This window comes from Lagopus leucura, unplaced genomic scaffold (assembly GCF_019238085.1).
Source record: "Lagopus leucura isolate 7727_CA_CO unplaced genomic scaffold, USGS_WTPT01 Super-Scaffold_650, whole genome shotgun sequence".
NCBI classification, from domain to species: domain Eukaryota; kingdom Metazoa; phylum Chordata; class Aves; order Galliformes; family Phasianidae; genus Lagopus; species Lagopus leucura.
The window spans coordinates 2,254,318-2,271,498 of record NW_024962253.1 but is presented as its reverse complement, the minus strand read 5'-3'; the positions used below and the strand labels follow the sequence as shown (position 1 = coordinate 2,271,498).

At 40.8% G+C, this 17,181-nt stretch overlaps 1 protein-coding gene across 1 annotated transcript in view; it reads left to right on the top strand.

Annotated features, from left to right (window-relative positions):
• The window catches only part of CELF4 (CUGBP Elav-like family member 4), a 715,704-nt gene that overhangs the window by 395,873 nt on the left and 302,650 nt on the right, over window positions 1–17,181 (top strand). Inside the window, exon 3 of the mRNA XM_042862314.1 lies at window positions 9,904–9,952. Within this exon, the coding sequence (XP_042718248.1) occupies window positions 9,904–9,952 (49 nt within the window). The remainder of the gene's footprint in view (window positions 1–9,903; window positions 9,953–17,181) is intronic.

Genomic DNA, 17,181 nt, shown 5'->3' with positions numbered 1-17,181 from the left:
GGCTGTGGTTCTTATCTTTGTGGCCAGGCATACAAAGCCACAAGCACAGAAGGCCTAATCTACTTGGATGGATGGTGGCCAAGCTCCTTTTGAACCCAAAGCACTGAAGTCAATGGGAGCTTGGCCTTGCCTAAAATCTGAAAAGGCAAGCCAAGCAACCATTATTGGCAAAGTCAGCATTTGGGTCTTGCTTCAGTAGAGATAAAGCTTAGAGAATGAAGAGCACAGCAGGGAAGTGCCAACAGCCAGAGGTCATGAGCTTGGGATAAAGAAAAGAGGAGAACAGATGTTCATCTCTAAGTGAGAGGGCAGGGGTTATGTCCATAATGCCTTGAGTAGTACATCTGTCTCTCTGGCTTGATTGTCTGTTCCACGTGTCCCATATGTGGTGAACACCCTATCCTTTCCCCATATCTATGCTTATTCACCCAGGCAGCTCCTGAGCTTCCTCCTGGCTGTGCCTCTGCCTGACTGATTACCAGCTGCAGTCAGTACTGGGAATCTTTAGAGCAGATCAACACCGAAAGCATCTGTGAGACAATTCACAGAAAAGGTCTGAGAGCAAACTTTAAACTAGGCAGTTTAGGCACAGACTGCAAACACCTGAGTTGAGCACACACAGCAAAAATGATCAAGGACCCCCAGCATTCATTTAAGTTCTATGCCACCATCTATATATTGTTATTTCTTAGCCATGCTGTCTGGTTTAAGGCTATCTTGGTCATATCTTTATGGGCTACTTTCATATAAGTGGATTAAGTCAATGCTTTGCCATGAAAGAGATGGGATCACAATATCTAGGCTAAAAGACAATGTGATTTCTCTACTAAATGCATGCAGAACTAGCTAATAGAAAATGCCCCTGATAGAGAATATCATTTTAGATAAAAGTTCATTTGGGCACATTTTAAAATTGGATATAAATTATCTTGAAATAAACTCAAGTGAGAAATTAGAGAGGTAACAGTACAGAAAGCTTATTCCCATTAGTATTTGGGAAGATGTGAGGAAAGGGCAGCAAAAGACTTAGTTTTGTATCAGAATTTGATGTGTTTATTAACAGATTTTCAATTCTGATTGTTTGTGGTAGCTGCAGGAAAGATTTTATGAAAAGAGCTCCTCTTTCAAACTTACACCTCAGTTGTCAGGATCATCAGATAAAAAGGCCCCTACCTATTGCTTAGCATCACCTGGTACATTCTTGAATATGCTCACTCCACATGGAATGACCTCATGGATATATGGAGTGCAGAAACATTTTCCAAACCAAAAATGCCTTCAAGTTCCTACTAGTCATTGTGCATGCGGCTACAAGTCAACATAATTCAGGCCCCTTTCTTTCCAGGCCTGTCTAACTGTGTAGCTGCCTACAGCTCTAAGGAGACCTCCTGCTTGCCTCTTTCACATGCAGTTTTGCATATGAAACAGTGCTCAAAAAACAAGCCTGCTGCCTCTCTTGCTTTGAATAATAAGGTTTTGTTGTTCCAAGCATCCTGTGATTTGTTCCTCTTACTGTCCTCAAGCCTGCAGAGCAGTGGGTGGCTGGACAAAGCACAGAGGTCCATAAATCCCTCTAGACTTAGTCACTTCTTTCGAAACCAGAGACACTTACAGTGTCACCACGTGCTCAGCTTCCCCAGGAACAAACCTACACATCCGTGGAATTGGAAAGTCATTATTTTGTTATTAACAAAATCAGCTATTTCTTCAAAATCAAGCCCAAACTGTTTTGCAGTGAGGAAGTTTTGGATTCAAAGCTATAGGCTCTGCATGTGAATGTGAACTTAAGCCCCCTCTGGGTTCATCTATATACAGAAGACAAGTGGAAAGATGGATCGATAGTTAGATGGATGGTTTGTAATGTGTTTTATATGATATATAGAAAATACTCTGAGTGCAGGGATGGCCAGTAGCAATCATTCTCGGGGGTAGGCACCAGAGCACTGACTGATTTGTAAAGGTTAGACCCTTCAAGATATTTTTTTCATACCTCATACATGCCTATTTCAGGTCTTCTCGTCTATTTATGAACATGCCTATGACACAAATCTGGTCAGGCAGAGAAGAACATGGTGGGAAGGAATTGAAAGCCCACTAGCTATATAAGGTTTGGAATAGAGTCAGTAGAATCATAGAATCACAAACTCATAGAATGGTCTGGATTGAAAAGGACCATAATAATTGTCTAGTTTCAACCCCCTTGCCATGTGCAGGGTTGCCAACATCCAGACCAGGCTGCCCAGAGCCACATCCAGCCTGGCCTTGAATGCCTCAAGGGATGGGGCATCCTCAACCTCCTTGGGCAACCTGTTCCAGTGCATCACTACCCCTGTGTGAAAAACTTCCTCCTAATTTCTAACCTAAATCTCCCATCTCAGTTTAAAACCATTCTCCCTTATCCTGTTGCTATCCACCCTCATAAACAGCCATTTCCCCCTCCTCTTTCTACACTCTCTTCAAGTACTGGAAAGCCACAATGAGGTCGCCTTGGAGTCTTCCCTTTTCCAAGCTAAATGAGCCCAATTCCCTCAACCTTTCCTTATAGGAGAGATGCTCCAGCCCTCTGATCATCTTGGTGGCCCTCTTCTAGACCCATTCCAAGAGTTCCACATCTTTCTTATGCTGAGTGCCCAGGTCTGGATGAAGCCTCACAAAATGGGGCTTCTGTATTCCAGGTATAGTTCATTACTACAGTTCATTAAGCCACTGTGATTTTTTTTTGCCAAACTTTCTTAAAGGTTTACTCCCCCTACTCTGCCATTAATCCAGCACTGTATCAGTTTATGCTGCCCACACAGAAGTATACTGAAGGTGTACTCACATGGCATTTCATGCAACCATAGCACTAACCACTGTTCTCATGGGAACAAGCATTTTCTTTTTGTGTTATAGATGAAATACAGAAATACAGAAGACTGGCTGTATAGCTGACCTATGCTGAAGCAGCTTTTCTGATTCTGTAACTCTCATGGAAATTTCCCTGATCATAGGACCCGGGCCATGAGTTTATTTTTTTCTTCAGAGAGGAGATTGCTTTGGATTCAGTCTTATAGCAATTTAGTTTAGATCACTGTAATTCAATTATGTCACTCAGAATAAGGTACAGAGTGATTTACTTGAACTTTGCAATTACACACACACAATCCAATTGCAGGTGATTTTCTTGGCCTTTCCAACTTTGACACTAATATACTTTGCATTTCCTTAGGGCCTTCAATCACAGCAGATTTTGTTCAGTGCTCTAAAAGTTATGACCCACTCTTAAAATGCATTCATGCCAATACCTTTACTCGCAAGAGTAACTGTGTAGACTTCACTGGGATTACTGTTGTGTACTTTTGGTATTTTTGGTGGCATTTTTGAACAGGAAGATCTTTTCCACTGAAATGATAAGAAGTAGACATATTTTCAGGAAATTTCAGGGCAGTTACTAACAAATTAATGCCTCCAATTAACATCTGAGCTATGTCATGGAATCACCAAGAAATGCATGACATCTTTAGCAATCAAGGTACTTTAGAATGAAATTGTCATCTATGAGACTAGCCAGCGTCTATTGGGTACACAGACACATTAATGCCCAATAAGCATTTGCTAAGAACTGACAGTTTCCATCAACATCACATCCTTTGCCATCAGACCAAAGAAGTGTTCCATCATTAATTTAGAGGACTGATGTCTGAACAATACCCAGCACAACAGAATGTGGTTGAGCAGGAAGAGTTATTTATTCACCATTATTGCTACTCACATCATTCAGACGTAAATTACAGAACTTGCTTTTAACACCAGCATTTAGAAAGATTTTTTTTTCACCAACAACCTTCATGGTACATCGGGGTGTTCTTACCTTCATTTTACAGAAGAGAAAGCTGAGAAAGACACCGATATAATAGTATGAACAAATTCATCCAGAAGGCCAGTATACAGCTGGAATCTGAACTTGTCAGATGTTAACTCTCTACTTTCTAGACTGTAACAGCCTGATTCTTTGGGAACATGAGTAAACATGGAGAACGGATTACCTTCTCTAGCAGTTTTTGATACAAAACCTAATCATACACCCAGTCAGTTATATACCCAATCTGTTATCTGTTAATCACATTTCTTAAGGCCTGTAAGGAGGGGGAGGAAAAACTATTATTATGTAAATGATCAGTGTGGTCATCTTCTATGGTTTCAAGCATCCTACAACCTCTGGAATAACTTTTTTGCCTTCTGAAGAGTCTTATTCTTTAGCATAGCCAGCAGATAATGCCCAACACTGCTCTCTTCTGCACAGGATATTATTTTCCTAATGATTAGTGGTATTTCTTAGTGGTATTCCAGTAATCTTCAACAGCTCCTTCCTCAGTTTTCCTTCCTATCTCTGGTCTCATTTGAATCTGTTCAAGGCAAGTCTCCACTCTTAATATTTCCCTTCATTCTTATTGTTTTCAGTTCTGTTTGTCTGTCATCAAGCTTAATTGAGCCTTAGTCCTGGCTAGAAACCCTGTGTAATTTAATGAATAATGAAAAAGTGAGACAAGGAAGGGAAGGATAGTAGGAGCAGCGAGAGGAAGAAAGATGGAGACAGTGAGAAATCAGCTGTCTGTTTCCTACTCTTCTTTTGCAGATGATCATTCTACCTGCTCTAAATTAATATCAAAGCCAGGGGGAGCACGAAAAGGTTGGTGGGGAAGAAAATGACAACCTTAGGGGAAAAAAATCACGATACAGAAAAGCGTCTGTCCCCTGTCTAATTCCTGCAGAGGCCTGTAGCTGATGGTGCTGAGAAAAATACAGTAGCAAGCTCTGACATTTCATTTCTGCAGAGAATTGAAAAAGGGCTTGCTGTAATTCATCGCTTCTTGTAACTCAAACCCTTTTTGACAGGAGTACCTGCGCTGTCTTTTAACAGTGGCACCATGGTGGCTGTAATTGGACATGAAAAATGATGTCGTGTTTCCACTTGCAGGGAGGATTGGGGTGGGCGTAGGTGGGGCAAATGGCAAGTTGATATAGGAAGATGAATTTGGCATTATTTGAATGAGTTGGTTTTAGGCAAAGGGAAGGAAAAGACAAAATGAAGGTTATGAAGTGTAACGAGTAGAGTAATTTTGTCCAAGGTGTGCAAAAACAACAGTAAGGATGGTTTTCGGCAGAGATGAAGGTGCAAAGAATGAAAGGAAAGTAAGCAGCATAGTGCAGCTGAAGTTTTAACTCCCCAGTCAAAGTAATTACTTATGGCTTCTGTGGAAGAAAGGCCCACAGCTTTTTCTGCAATAGCATGGATTCACATTTTTGCTGTTATACAGCACCCACAGTTTCTGATACAGGGAGTCTGAGACACAGAGGTTGCATGATGCCACATGAGTAACGTAAATGTGAATAAAACTCTGGTTCTTCACTGCTGTTTGCCACCTCTTTGAAAACTGGGTCTCTTGTGTGTAACCAGAAATTCAAATTACATTTTCTGGCTCTTTTTCCCTCAACATCCCAGCAGTGATGTTGAGTGAGACATTTTCAAATCATTACTGTGGCCAAAGTGGCCTTTGCATCATGAATGGGGCATTCTGGGACCATAAAGTTGGGAATCTTATAAACACTTCAAATAGATAGATGCTCATGTTTCACACAGAGCATGAACATTTTCAGTCGTGTCCTACAAGGAAGGAGAAAGGCTGCAGATAAACTCATGCCGGATTAATAGATACTAAAACAGTATGTTCCTCAACAGGGATAATCTAGAATGAGAATTCACGATCATATTTCAAAGGAGACCACAGAGAACATCTTTGGGCAGAGGAAAGGAGGATCACTGCAGCAAAGAGAAGTGTAACAATTCCTTGGGGATGACCTTCCAGATTTTGTCCAGTCCATTTGTCAGTTAAATACTGGATTAGCCTGCCTAGTTTTTTTCCTTGTAATGCCAAATCTCTCTTAAAGACTTTTTAGTGATAAGAATCACTAAAAGTTCACAGCCAATCTCTAGTTCCTATGATCCCTTGTGGCTGCCCATGACATTAATCGGATTTGCTGATTGGCATTGGTATTAGCACCTTTCTGTTTTTCTTAAATCTGAGGTTTCTTCCTCTTCTTTGCCTGGTTGGGGTTCTTCTGATGAAAATTACAAGTTCCTGCAGGAAGGCTTGTGTAAAATATGTAATTCCTGACTGTATTGGCAGCTACTGGCGCATATATTTCATGACACTGGAGGCATTTAAAGATGTAGAAGATAAGTTTCATTGGTGGACAGTAGTAGCTGCCATGGATTTCCTGAGCCTTAGGGCATCATGACATGTTTTTAAAGCTTCATGTGCTGACTCACTCAAAAGCAACTTTATCAATTCTAGGTTCAAGTTCTCCTCACAATTCCAGGAAGGGGCATCTTCACCAAGGCATGTTGTCCACCTCTAGTGTACTGACCTGAGTTCTTCCCTCATAAGGGAACTGAAAACAGTAATTTGAGGTCACTGACTTTTCTAGTTCAAGGCAAAGATGATTATACAATCTCATTTACTCCAATATTTCCCTCCTGTTGTGAGACCAGTTGATTGCCATAGGACTGTTCTTCCACCTGACACACTCCCATGGTCCACCAGGACAAGAAGTTAGAGATATCCATAACATTATTCCTGAAAACACTTTTCAGAGAACTGTAATTATGAATAAAAAACTTTGTTTCTTTGCACAATGACAGTTCACAGCTGAAGAATAAGCAGAGAGCTTGAACCTCTGAATTCCTTTCTAAGCATGTGCTTCCCAGACTGGGGAAAGTACATTTTATTTTTCCACTTAGTCTTTCCCTGTTCCCCATGCCATCTGCCTGCTCCCACGGTATCTGTGTAAGGAAAGAAAAAAGAAAAGAGGGAGAAGAAAGAAAGTGCCATCTATGGAGGGAGGAAACTTAATTATTTTCCTCTCAGTGTTTCTCCATATAATGGGTATTTTTCATGTCAAGACTATCTCAATTTGTGTTATGGGCTCTGTGCATACAGCACTTTCTCTTTGGTCTATAAAGAAATTGTCAAGTGTATAAATCAGAGTGCACATTAAATGACACTAGCCTTTTATTTATCAATTTACCTAAATATTTCTTTTTCTCATTTTGCTAAAAACTTGATGTTCTCATCTGACTTTTGTGAACTGACCGCATCTAGTTCTTCACAAGTAGGAAGAGTTGTTCCAAAGGCAATCACTTGAATTCAGTGGGGAATTTTGTGGCTGTTAGCATACCTCCTACAAATTCCTACCTTATGTGACCACTTCTCTTTCCAAATGTCTGGAAAGCAAGTTCTTACTGTCTTTGAATGAGCAGCAGGGACCTCATATGTTTAATAGATCTTTAAGTGCCTCCAACAGCTAGGTGCTGAAGTGTAGTTAAAGGAGCGCTATGGCAGGACGTCCATCCTGCTGAAGACAAGTACACTGCTTCTGGCTCTGCTAATATCTTGTGATAGTTGCGTGTGAGGGACAGACCTTTATAGTTGCAGAATCAGGGGCTGATGTGAGGTTTACGCAGTATTTTCTAGTTTTTAGCACTTAAACTGCCTGGATTTTCTAGATGATGCTGGCATATAGAAGAATAGAATTTGCTCAGTAGTGTCTGAAGCCACTGATCCATCTTTTTCCAAGTGTGATTCTAACTGTAGTCAGTTTATGGCTAAGTACATTTTCCTCTCGAGACAACAATGCAGAAAGATCTGCGAGGCTCTCCATCATCTTAACCTACTTGTCAGCCAGTTTGATGACTTTTTATTACCAAATATGTGTTCAGAGCAATTAGAATAAATCTAAATGATTACGAACTACTTTCAAGAAAAAAAGAAGAAAAAAAAAAAAAAAAAAAAAAAAGAAAAGAAAAGAAAAAAGAAAAAAGAAAGAAATGAGGAAAAAAAAAATGAGGGAAGAAAAAGGAAACGGATTTGTTGGCAAGCTGCATTTAGCCACGAAGAAGAGAGGGGCAAAATCACCTCTACTTCATTCTAAGGTAGTAAAAAGACTGGAAGAGAAGCACAGAGATAGAATAATTAGAATAGAATAATAAGATATTTTGCATGTTACATAGTAGTACTGCCTAGATACAGACATCACAACTAAAAAGATTGCAAATCCCTTGTTGTAATGATAGTTGGTAAAAATTAGTGCTTCCAGTGTTTTCCAGAGAAAAGAGAATAATTCAGATCGATGCCTACTTCAAACTGAGAAGAATTAGGAAGAAAAATTGTCATCCCTGCATTTTCAGGCCAAACCCAGACTCCCCCACAAAGTTCCATCAGGACCATTCCTCTTACCCCTACTCTGAGAGAGCACAGAGGTGGCTATAGTTAATGTACTTTGCAGTCAAGGCATAGTACACTTCTGAGCACCTCTGCCCTCTGCCTGGAGGTTAAGACAGCTTTACTGGGCCTGCTGCAACTAACATGGATCCCAGTGGGAGTTTCCATTTTATTTAACCTCCATTTGCCTCTTTTGCTTTTTTTTTCTTTCTTTCTTTCTGTTTGTTTGTTTGCTTTGTGGTTTGAAAAGGCATCCTGTGACACTTAGCCAATTTTTGGTCTGACTTCATTGGGAAGCAGTGAGTTGGCAAATTCCCATTGCCATGTTAATATGGTATGGAGGAAGAGTCAGGAAAGGGCTTTCAGATGGAAATCTTGGCTGTTTCTGATCCAGTCTGTATCACCAGCTATTAATAGCAGAGGAATATCCTAATCTCTGGCATCAGACATTGAGATAGGCGCTAGCAGTAAGGATGCTTATGAACATCCACTGCCACTTCTCCTGAGAAGCTGTGTAGCTCTAGGTGTAAGGGAACTCCTTTAATGTGGAGTTCTCTTGCACTCAGACTTTTTAAGATAAAAAGGTAAAAGATAATAAGAGAGGCAGTGATGGGAACCAAACCTGGCCAGTCACACTAACCGTGTGCCTGCACCAGTGACCTTCTGTCCCCAGCACTATAAAGGAGGAATGGGACTCAATCATCTGTGTCTGTGTTTACATGAGCCCTGTGAGCAAGCACGGCTGAAGGCAGCACTTGGCTGGCAGCTGGTGTGACTAAACGTGTAGGTGTCCTGTCTGTGCTGTGCTGTGTGTCTCTCGGAATATGTTCATCCTTGCTATGGACTGGACCTGCACAAGGGAAAGACGCAGCTGTGTTCCCCAGCCTGGGCTGAGACCCCAGCTCCTAGGCACCATGATAGGCCCCAGTGGCCAGGCAGGAGCTGTGCTGGGTCAGAGTGGCCGAGAAGTCTGCTGTGCTCTGCACCTCACTGAACACTGGAGACAGTGCTGGTTGTCTGTTTTTCTTACAGGAACAGAGCAACAGGGATAAATTAGAGAACAAAAATCATATTTTCAGCACAATGGCAAGATTTGTATATGTGCATATATTCTGATGTAAGAAAGGAAAAACACATTTGAAAAAGCAAAAGAGGGAAAGGGAGATTTTGACTAACTTACTGTGCCTGTCCTCTGAAGAAAGTCTCAATGGCCAGCACTTCCATGACATGGGCAAACTAGGTCCAAGTACCATTCCCCCATACTGCTGATAATTATAGCCAAACCTCCTGAGCCAATGGTTGAGGTGAAATTTACTTCTGTTCTGACACAGTAGCTTTTTCAGAAGAAACTATAAGAAATTTTAAAAGTTACATTTAAAATTTCACAACCCAAGTGAAAAGAGTAGGTCTCTCTCCTGGTGTGATTCAGCAGAGCGCCTGTCAGTAAAACGGGGTGGCACTGAATTACCTCACACCAAGAAGCTGCCCAGGCAGCCTGTGCTCTGTGGTCACTTCTTTGCTTACTAATCGCTTTTTTCCCTCCTCAGGGAGTGTATTCTTGTGCTTACTATGATGCATGACTCTATATATGAATGCTCAATTCCATTGTTAAATATCTGTCTCTCTTCGTTTTCTCTTACAGATGAATAGACCGATCCAGGTGAAACCAGCGGACAGCGAAAGCCGAGGAGGTAGTTGACTGCATTGCTTTCAGCTACAGTGCTAAGTATAATTGTTGTCTCTGGCTTCTCTCAGGCAATGTGCTGATCAATTAGTAACGTAATCACTGCCAAAGAAATTCCCTCTGCAGCAAAGATTCTCTTTATTAAATCTCCTTTACTTCGTCTCGCTTTCCTCATATTCAATTATTATTTGATTTTAAAAGGCAGGCAGGTGCCAGAGATTGCCTGGGAAACAAATAACTGCCTTGTTAAGAAGTGAAGCATCAGGCACTGACTTAACAAAGTTTAACAGCAATGACGGCAACATAGGTTTTTCAGACCTATGTTCTGCTGAGCTGCAGAGGTGTTTAATGTGGTTAGGATAAAGCAGACATTTTACGATTTATCTGACCATGTTGTTTCTCCTTGAACTGAAACAACTCTGGTCATGGACAAGGTAAATTGTTAAGAGTTTTCTACACCTGCATCAGCTTATGTGGATAAACATGTTGTGGAAGCTGAAGGCTTCTCTCAGAAAAAGGGAGTTATTCAGGATTTGTACAGATGTAGCTGGAGTAAGGAGCTGGTCTTTCTCTTTTCCGTTCTGCATAGTGGATTTGGAAGGCTTTGCTAAGTGACCATTCCATTGATCACTGGTGATAAGGTGTTTCCTCTGACAGGTTTTCTTTCTGACAGGTTTTTGTTTCTTTCTGCTTTTTTTCTTACAGGCTTTCTTTCACAACTGATTTTGTGGTACTACAGCATACTTGCTTGGTAGGGGCCTGTTTGTCAGATCAAATACAGAGCTCATTAAGAATGGGTAACATCATTTATGCAGGACTAGTTTGCACTCTATTTTCTTAAATTTGCATATTTATGTATATATAAATATACACACATATATATATTTATATGTATATAATGGCATTCATTCTTCTCTATACCTATCTGCTTGGCTGAAAAAAACCAACACAAAATAGAGGCTTTTGTCAATATATGCAGTTAAAGCAGTAGTGCTTAGGTATCATAGAAACATGGGAATAGATTTTGTCATCTAGTGATGCGTTATATGAAAACTCTTTAATTTTCAACATAGACATAAACTTTTCTTCATTTATGTGACTCTATCTTTGTGTTGACATTAGTGGAAATTCCCCAGCACGAGCTACTGAAAAGGAGCAAAATGTCCTGCAGATAAAAGGCCCTGAAATTGTATTCTTTTTCAGTTGAAAGCTTTGGATTCCAGATGCTTTGACTGCATCAGTGTGAGGCTGAAACTCTCCAGTGACTCAAGTCATTGGAAGATTTTGTACACAGCTCATAGTTAGAGGGCTGGTGTCACGGAGTGGTGAAACCAGCAGGTAGGCAGAGGCTCTGTAAGGAAGAGTTGCGGTGTCGTGTAATTACAAAGCAGGGCAAGAACTGAATACTGGAAAAGTGCCCGAAAGTCCAGGGATAAATATGGCACTTCTGGAGTCCCCATAAAGTAAATTCAGGGGAGTTTGCTAGCAGTGTGCAGAAAGCGTTCAAAAGGCTCTGCAGTGGCAAGTTCTTCTATCAAGGGACAGAGCACTTTTCTAATCTGCAACAAAGCATGTCACACAAGGCAGCATCTTCTAGTGGTTTTTAACAGAACAGGGTCAATTTGCCCCCTTTTCCTTCCCCTCTGAAGATCTGGCTCCATGTCTTAGTAGGTGTGGGTAAGCTATGGGCAGTTGTCAGTGTGGATCTCCTATGGGGAAAGGGAAAGGCTCAGCTGCTTGGGCAAATGAGGGGACATTATGCACATTCCACTGGAGCTCATGTCGACAGTGGGAGTGAAGGGAGAGCCTTTTGTCTATTTAATTAGACATACCAAAAAATAATAATTAGGCTGGCCAATTTGCTCAGTGTGCCTACAGGGTATGTAGCTCCCAATCACTTTTTTTTTTTTTTTTTTAAATGCAAATAGAGAACACATGCCTGGTTTTCTGGGGAAGGTTTTCAAACTCTTGCTAAGAGCAGATGCTTTCAGGAGGAGAGGATTGAACCGCAAAGGGCTCGGGTGGCAGTTTGATTCCACATTATCTGTCACACCAGTAGTTCCCTCTCCATTGTATTTTACCTAATTATCTCCCCTACACTTACAAGCCTCATCTCTTTCTACCCACTCCGCTTCCGTATTTCTCCTGTCGGTGGTGATGATAATGTAGGGCCAAATGTGTGTGCTCATCATTGGTGTGAAAGACATGCTGTCCTAATTTCCCACTGTCAGGCTGCTTGTGGGCTGGTGATGTTTCAGAACGGCATGACTCAAGGGCAACTATGGGAGAAAAGAACAATTGGCACCCAAGGGAGGCATTGTATGAAAACTTACGTTCTCTGTGAGCCCACCAGTTAAAGGAGGCAAGGCAAACAGAATGCTAAAAAGGAGGCTGTGTATCTTAGGAGCACATCAAAAGACTTCATTAGGGCTGCAAGATAAAGGTCAACTTCAACAACAAAGTTGTTAAGTTGTAGCTTATTATACCCAACTCATGTATCAGGATGGGACATGAGGAAAGGGGAAAGGCTTGGAAGATTAAACATCTCTTCTGTACTGCACAGTCTGCTCAAAGCCCATGCTCTAAATACACCCCTGTCTTCTGACACATAGGGAATTTTGGTGCCAGGTCAAGGTATTAAAGAGAGGATGTGATGCTGTTTGAATCTGTAGTTCAGAAAGAGGCTGTAACTGGAAATGGTGAACAGTGTTCTTGAGGCAATGAGACTGTGTTTTACACAAGGATAAATACCCAGATTTTGTTGAAGCACGTGCCCTTGACTTTCCCAGTAAGATCTCCCAAAACCCAAAGCTGGTAGGAGTCTGGAATTTACTCCAACGACAGCAACAAAAGCAGAATCTGCTAGATAATTTTTTTCCTTGTTCTACAGCCTGTAATTCATTGGTCTTTAATCCCTTCTGTGTCTTGATTCTCAGTTGAAACAAAAGTGGGTTTGTTGGCATTTGGAGCATGTGAGTATGAATTTAGACTATCAGACCATCTAGATTTGGGAAGGAATGCAAAATATTGCTTGGCACAAATTTCACTCATCCCAGCAAAATGGAAATTCTGACTGCCCCTTATTAGTTGCGCTGTTTTTATTATTTTGTCTGTTAATCCCCACACTGGACTAGGAGCAATACAAAGAATACAATTCTTTTCAGTAAAAACTGGCATTATTTACATTTGCCTAATCTCACAGGACTTAGAAATGAATGTATTTTCAATACATTTCTCTTGGGAAACAGTCTAAATTAATGGGAAAATTGTGCATCTTGCATTCCTGCCTATTTGTGTGTGCAAATGCTCAAGCTGCAGAATGTTACATGGGAGTATTTCTTCTATCAGATGCTTCATGTGACTCCAAATATCTCATAAGAAGGTCAGAATCCTTCAACATTTTATAAAGACCTCAGCAGTGATCAGATTGATAGAACGTGACAAAAAGGCAAAAATTCTGTATTTCTTTCAGAAAAAATCAGAGTATAATTAGCTACATCAAGGATATCTTAAAATCTTTGTCTGACATTTGTGCTGCCCAAATTTTGCTTTGATTCCACAGAAGTTATTTTGCCATGTGTTATGTTGTCTGATACGTTTTAGGCATGTAAACTACAACTTGATGTTATATTCTGAGTAAGACAAATCCCAATTAAACAGAAAGAATTTTCTATTACTTTCATCCTGTTGATGACTTGACTTTAGTTCTTTGTCTTCTATTCAGCTCTAAAATTAGTTTTGTAGATATCAATGAATTAAAGTTTTGCAAACTTAGGGAAAGATTTCAAGTCTGTTTTGTGGTTTGAGGCAAAAGTTTGGAGCCATTTCTTATTTTGTTCAAGGTATCTCTAGCCCTCACTAGACAGCTCCTGCTGCAGCTGGCAGGGTTAACCTGTGATAAACACAGCCCTGAGGTCCCACTAGCGTGTTCTGGGAGTTACATTTTTTAAAAGGAAAGGACTCTCCTGCTTCTCTAGTTACACTCTATTAGTGATGCTTAGATGCGCCATTGCCTCCACATTCCTCTCAAAGGACGGGGGAAGGTCCATAAAGGAAGGCATGCAAAGACACACACAGTGTGCTACCCAGGCTCAGTGTTAACGTCTCTACCCAGAAACACTTCACAGTGGTTTCTGGTCCTGTATTTTATGAAGAAATTATAGAAGGTTCCTGTACTAAAGAAAATTTAAAAAAAAAAAAAAAAAAAAGTCAAAGTCTCAAGTTGTTTAGTTGAAAGGTAGCAGCGTCCTGCAGAGAGGGAGTAGAGGGATTTATAGGAGACCCTGCAGTTTGACACATTGCAGTGCTTTCTGCATGCAAGACTTCACAAATCTACAAAAGCCTTTGTGTCTGTTTGTGCTTGCAAGAAAATTTGTTTGTGTATGTTTTGCAGAAGGTGTGTGCAGTGTCTTTTTTGTCTGCTGTTTAGGGAACGTGATAGCAGCTGCTGGAAGATTTGGACTGTCATATTTCAAGTGACTTGCATCATTTCTCAAGCTGTTATTCAGTATGCAGGCTCTGAAATTATCTGTTTGCTTATGGTTTATTCCAGCTTCAGAACAAAATGTCCAAGCACTCACAATATGCAGCAATACTGTGGTGCTTTGCTCATGCACCATAATCTGTTTCTTTTTATTCCCGTCCATCAGCTCAGCAATTATGATGGGGCCAGAATGACCTCTCTGCAATTTATAAGGCCTATTGTCTTTGGGGACAAAAGTCTGGATCTGTTTCTTATTTCATCTGTGGCATTTCTAACTCTCACTAGCCCTCCGCTGCAGCTGACAGGGCTTGTCTGTGATGAACGTAGCCTCAGATTCCACTCACTATCTGCTATTTAGCTATTTTTCATTTAAATATTCAGAATTCTATGGCTCATGCTGTTGGCCAAAATGTCTCAGAAATCTTCCTGTCCAGATGCAGGCGAGGTTAACTGCTACAATCAAACATGACTTCAGGTTGGATTGGCTTTACTCTGTTATAACAAAGCCATGTGGAATTATTTCCTTCTTCTCTGGAAGTGCTTTGAAAAGGTCTATACAACCACAAGGAAGGTGTGAAGAAGAGAGCTAAGAGTAAATAAGGAAGTGGCAATCTTGGCAGAGCCCAGCATCTCCTGTCATGCACTTCTAAGGTTAGGCTTTACTCATGTGCCAGAAGTCCGAGTGTGAAAATATGCACACATCAGACTTGTACCATCTCATTCTTTTATTTGAATCACATGTCTAGCCTAGGATGCCAGATTCCATGGAAGCCATTTTACTGGCATTTCTCTGGCTTTTATCTTTGCTGAGCTCCCTTTATTACTTCCCACCTCAAAAGCTGGAAAGTGGGATGACAAAATGTTTTGTTTCCAAATGGTGATCCATTCATCCCACTTTTACTTTGCCTGCACGGATTTTTTTTCTCCTCAGTTCCTTTTTAGCAGTCCTAGAGTCATTCAGCAGGACCAGGCAGTCAGCACTGGCAAACAAATATAGAATCATAAAATCGCAAGGTTGGAAACGACCTGCAAGATCATCCAGTCCAACCGTAACCTAGGGAGATAATGTTCTCTCTGTCACGACTAGGCAGAAATATCTAAGCTGATCTGTCCTGAACACATCTTTAGGGACCACCATTAACTCTACCAAAATCATCATAAGCCCTGTAGTATTCTCACCCATATCTTTTATAGCTCAAGTTGTGGATGGCACAAGGAGGTACTTGTGAAGATCACACAGAACACGTGTGTCACACTTGGCTGTGACCAGTACACTTTTCAGGACAGAAATGGTGGTTGGATAGTAGCAGATCTGTCTTCATATTTTTTGAGGTCTCAACTCAAGACCTCTGGACAAGTAATTTGCCACACCTTTATCGCATTCCACCTTCTTTTTTCCTTCAGTGCCCACAAATTTAAAAACCATATCTCTCATTCTTTATCTTCCCTTGCAGTTTGAAAGATTTTCAACTCCGTACTACATTGCACTTCTAAATCTCACAGTGTTGTATATATGCTCTTACTTAAATTTGCCCAAAATATGATTGGTCAACTCTTTTCCACCTTTCTAACAGGATAATTTTTTTTGCAGAAAACACAGCCCACACCTAAATCCAGGTATCTTCTCTCTATTAATTGCATGTTCAGTATTAAATAGCTCACTGTAGTTCTCTGGGTGAAGGAAAAAAAGAAGTAATGATTGTTTTAAAGTAATCTAATATTATGTTAAAAAAAAAATCCATGGGGAAGGGAGATGAGCTCAGGAGTCAGAAGGGAAAAGAACCTGATATCATTCTGGGAGGCAGCCTTCTTGCCTCAGAGTTTGAAGAAGTATCAGAACCCACAGAAAGCACTAGCAAAGCACCATTGGCAGGGTGGGCACTGAGGAACAGCTGTTGGAGATACAGTCAATTTATGAAGTCAGTTTGTCTCTCTGCCTATTTGGTCATGGCTGGAGAAGAATTTGGACCTGGAGCTACAAGGACCATCATATATTGCATAGACTTGAGCATCTCTCTGGCCATTTCTGGACCACGTTTCTTGGTTTCCTCCCAATGAAAACATGGATTCCCTAAGTCCAGGGCTGAATCAAGAAACTCACCCATACCTGGGCTTCTTGTTTTTATTCAGTCCAGTCTTAGAGAGGCAAAGGTCTTCCAGAGGCAGAGCTGAACTTTAGAACCCAGTGCATGTGATGGAGCCTTCTTCAACAATGCCACTAGGTTCAAAGGAAATCTGTCTCTGTTTTCATTCCAGAACAGAATATCTGTTAAAAAAATTTTTAAAAGTGATGTTCTTCCTTAAATCTCAGGATAAGGCTGATCTAGAAACAGTATTTTAGTAGTCATTGAGGTCTTCTCTTTCTAGTTGTGACTTGTGATAGGGCCAATCACAGACCATGAGGAATGAAAAATATTCTGGTGTTCTAGAAATTCACGACTGCACCACAATACTGAGAGCTGATTCCCTGTTGTTTTCACAAGGTCCTGTTTTCAAGCAAGCAGAAGGTACCATCAGTGCTGCATGCAAATGTATCAGTTAACTCAAAGTAGCCTTGGATGACCCTGTTTGTGCTCTCTTCTGTCTGGTAAAACTTAATTCTGGGGGAGAAAAAGGGCTCCAGAAGATCCTTATGTGTAATGTTTTATATTCGATGACACTACTGAAGGCTGATGTGCTCCACTTTGTACTCACCTGCTGAAATTGTATAAGGGAAATCAAACTTCTGTTCACGTCTGCCCTTTCCATCGTGA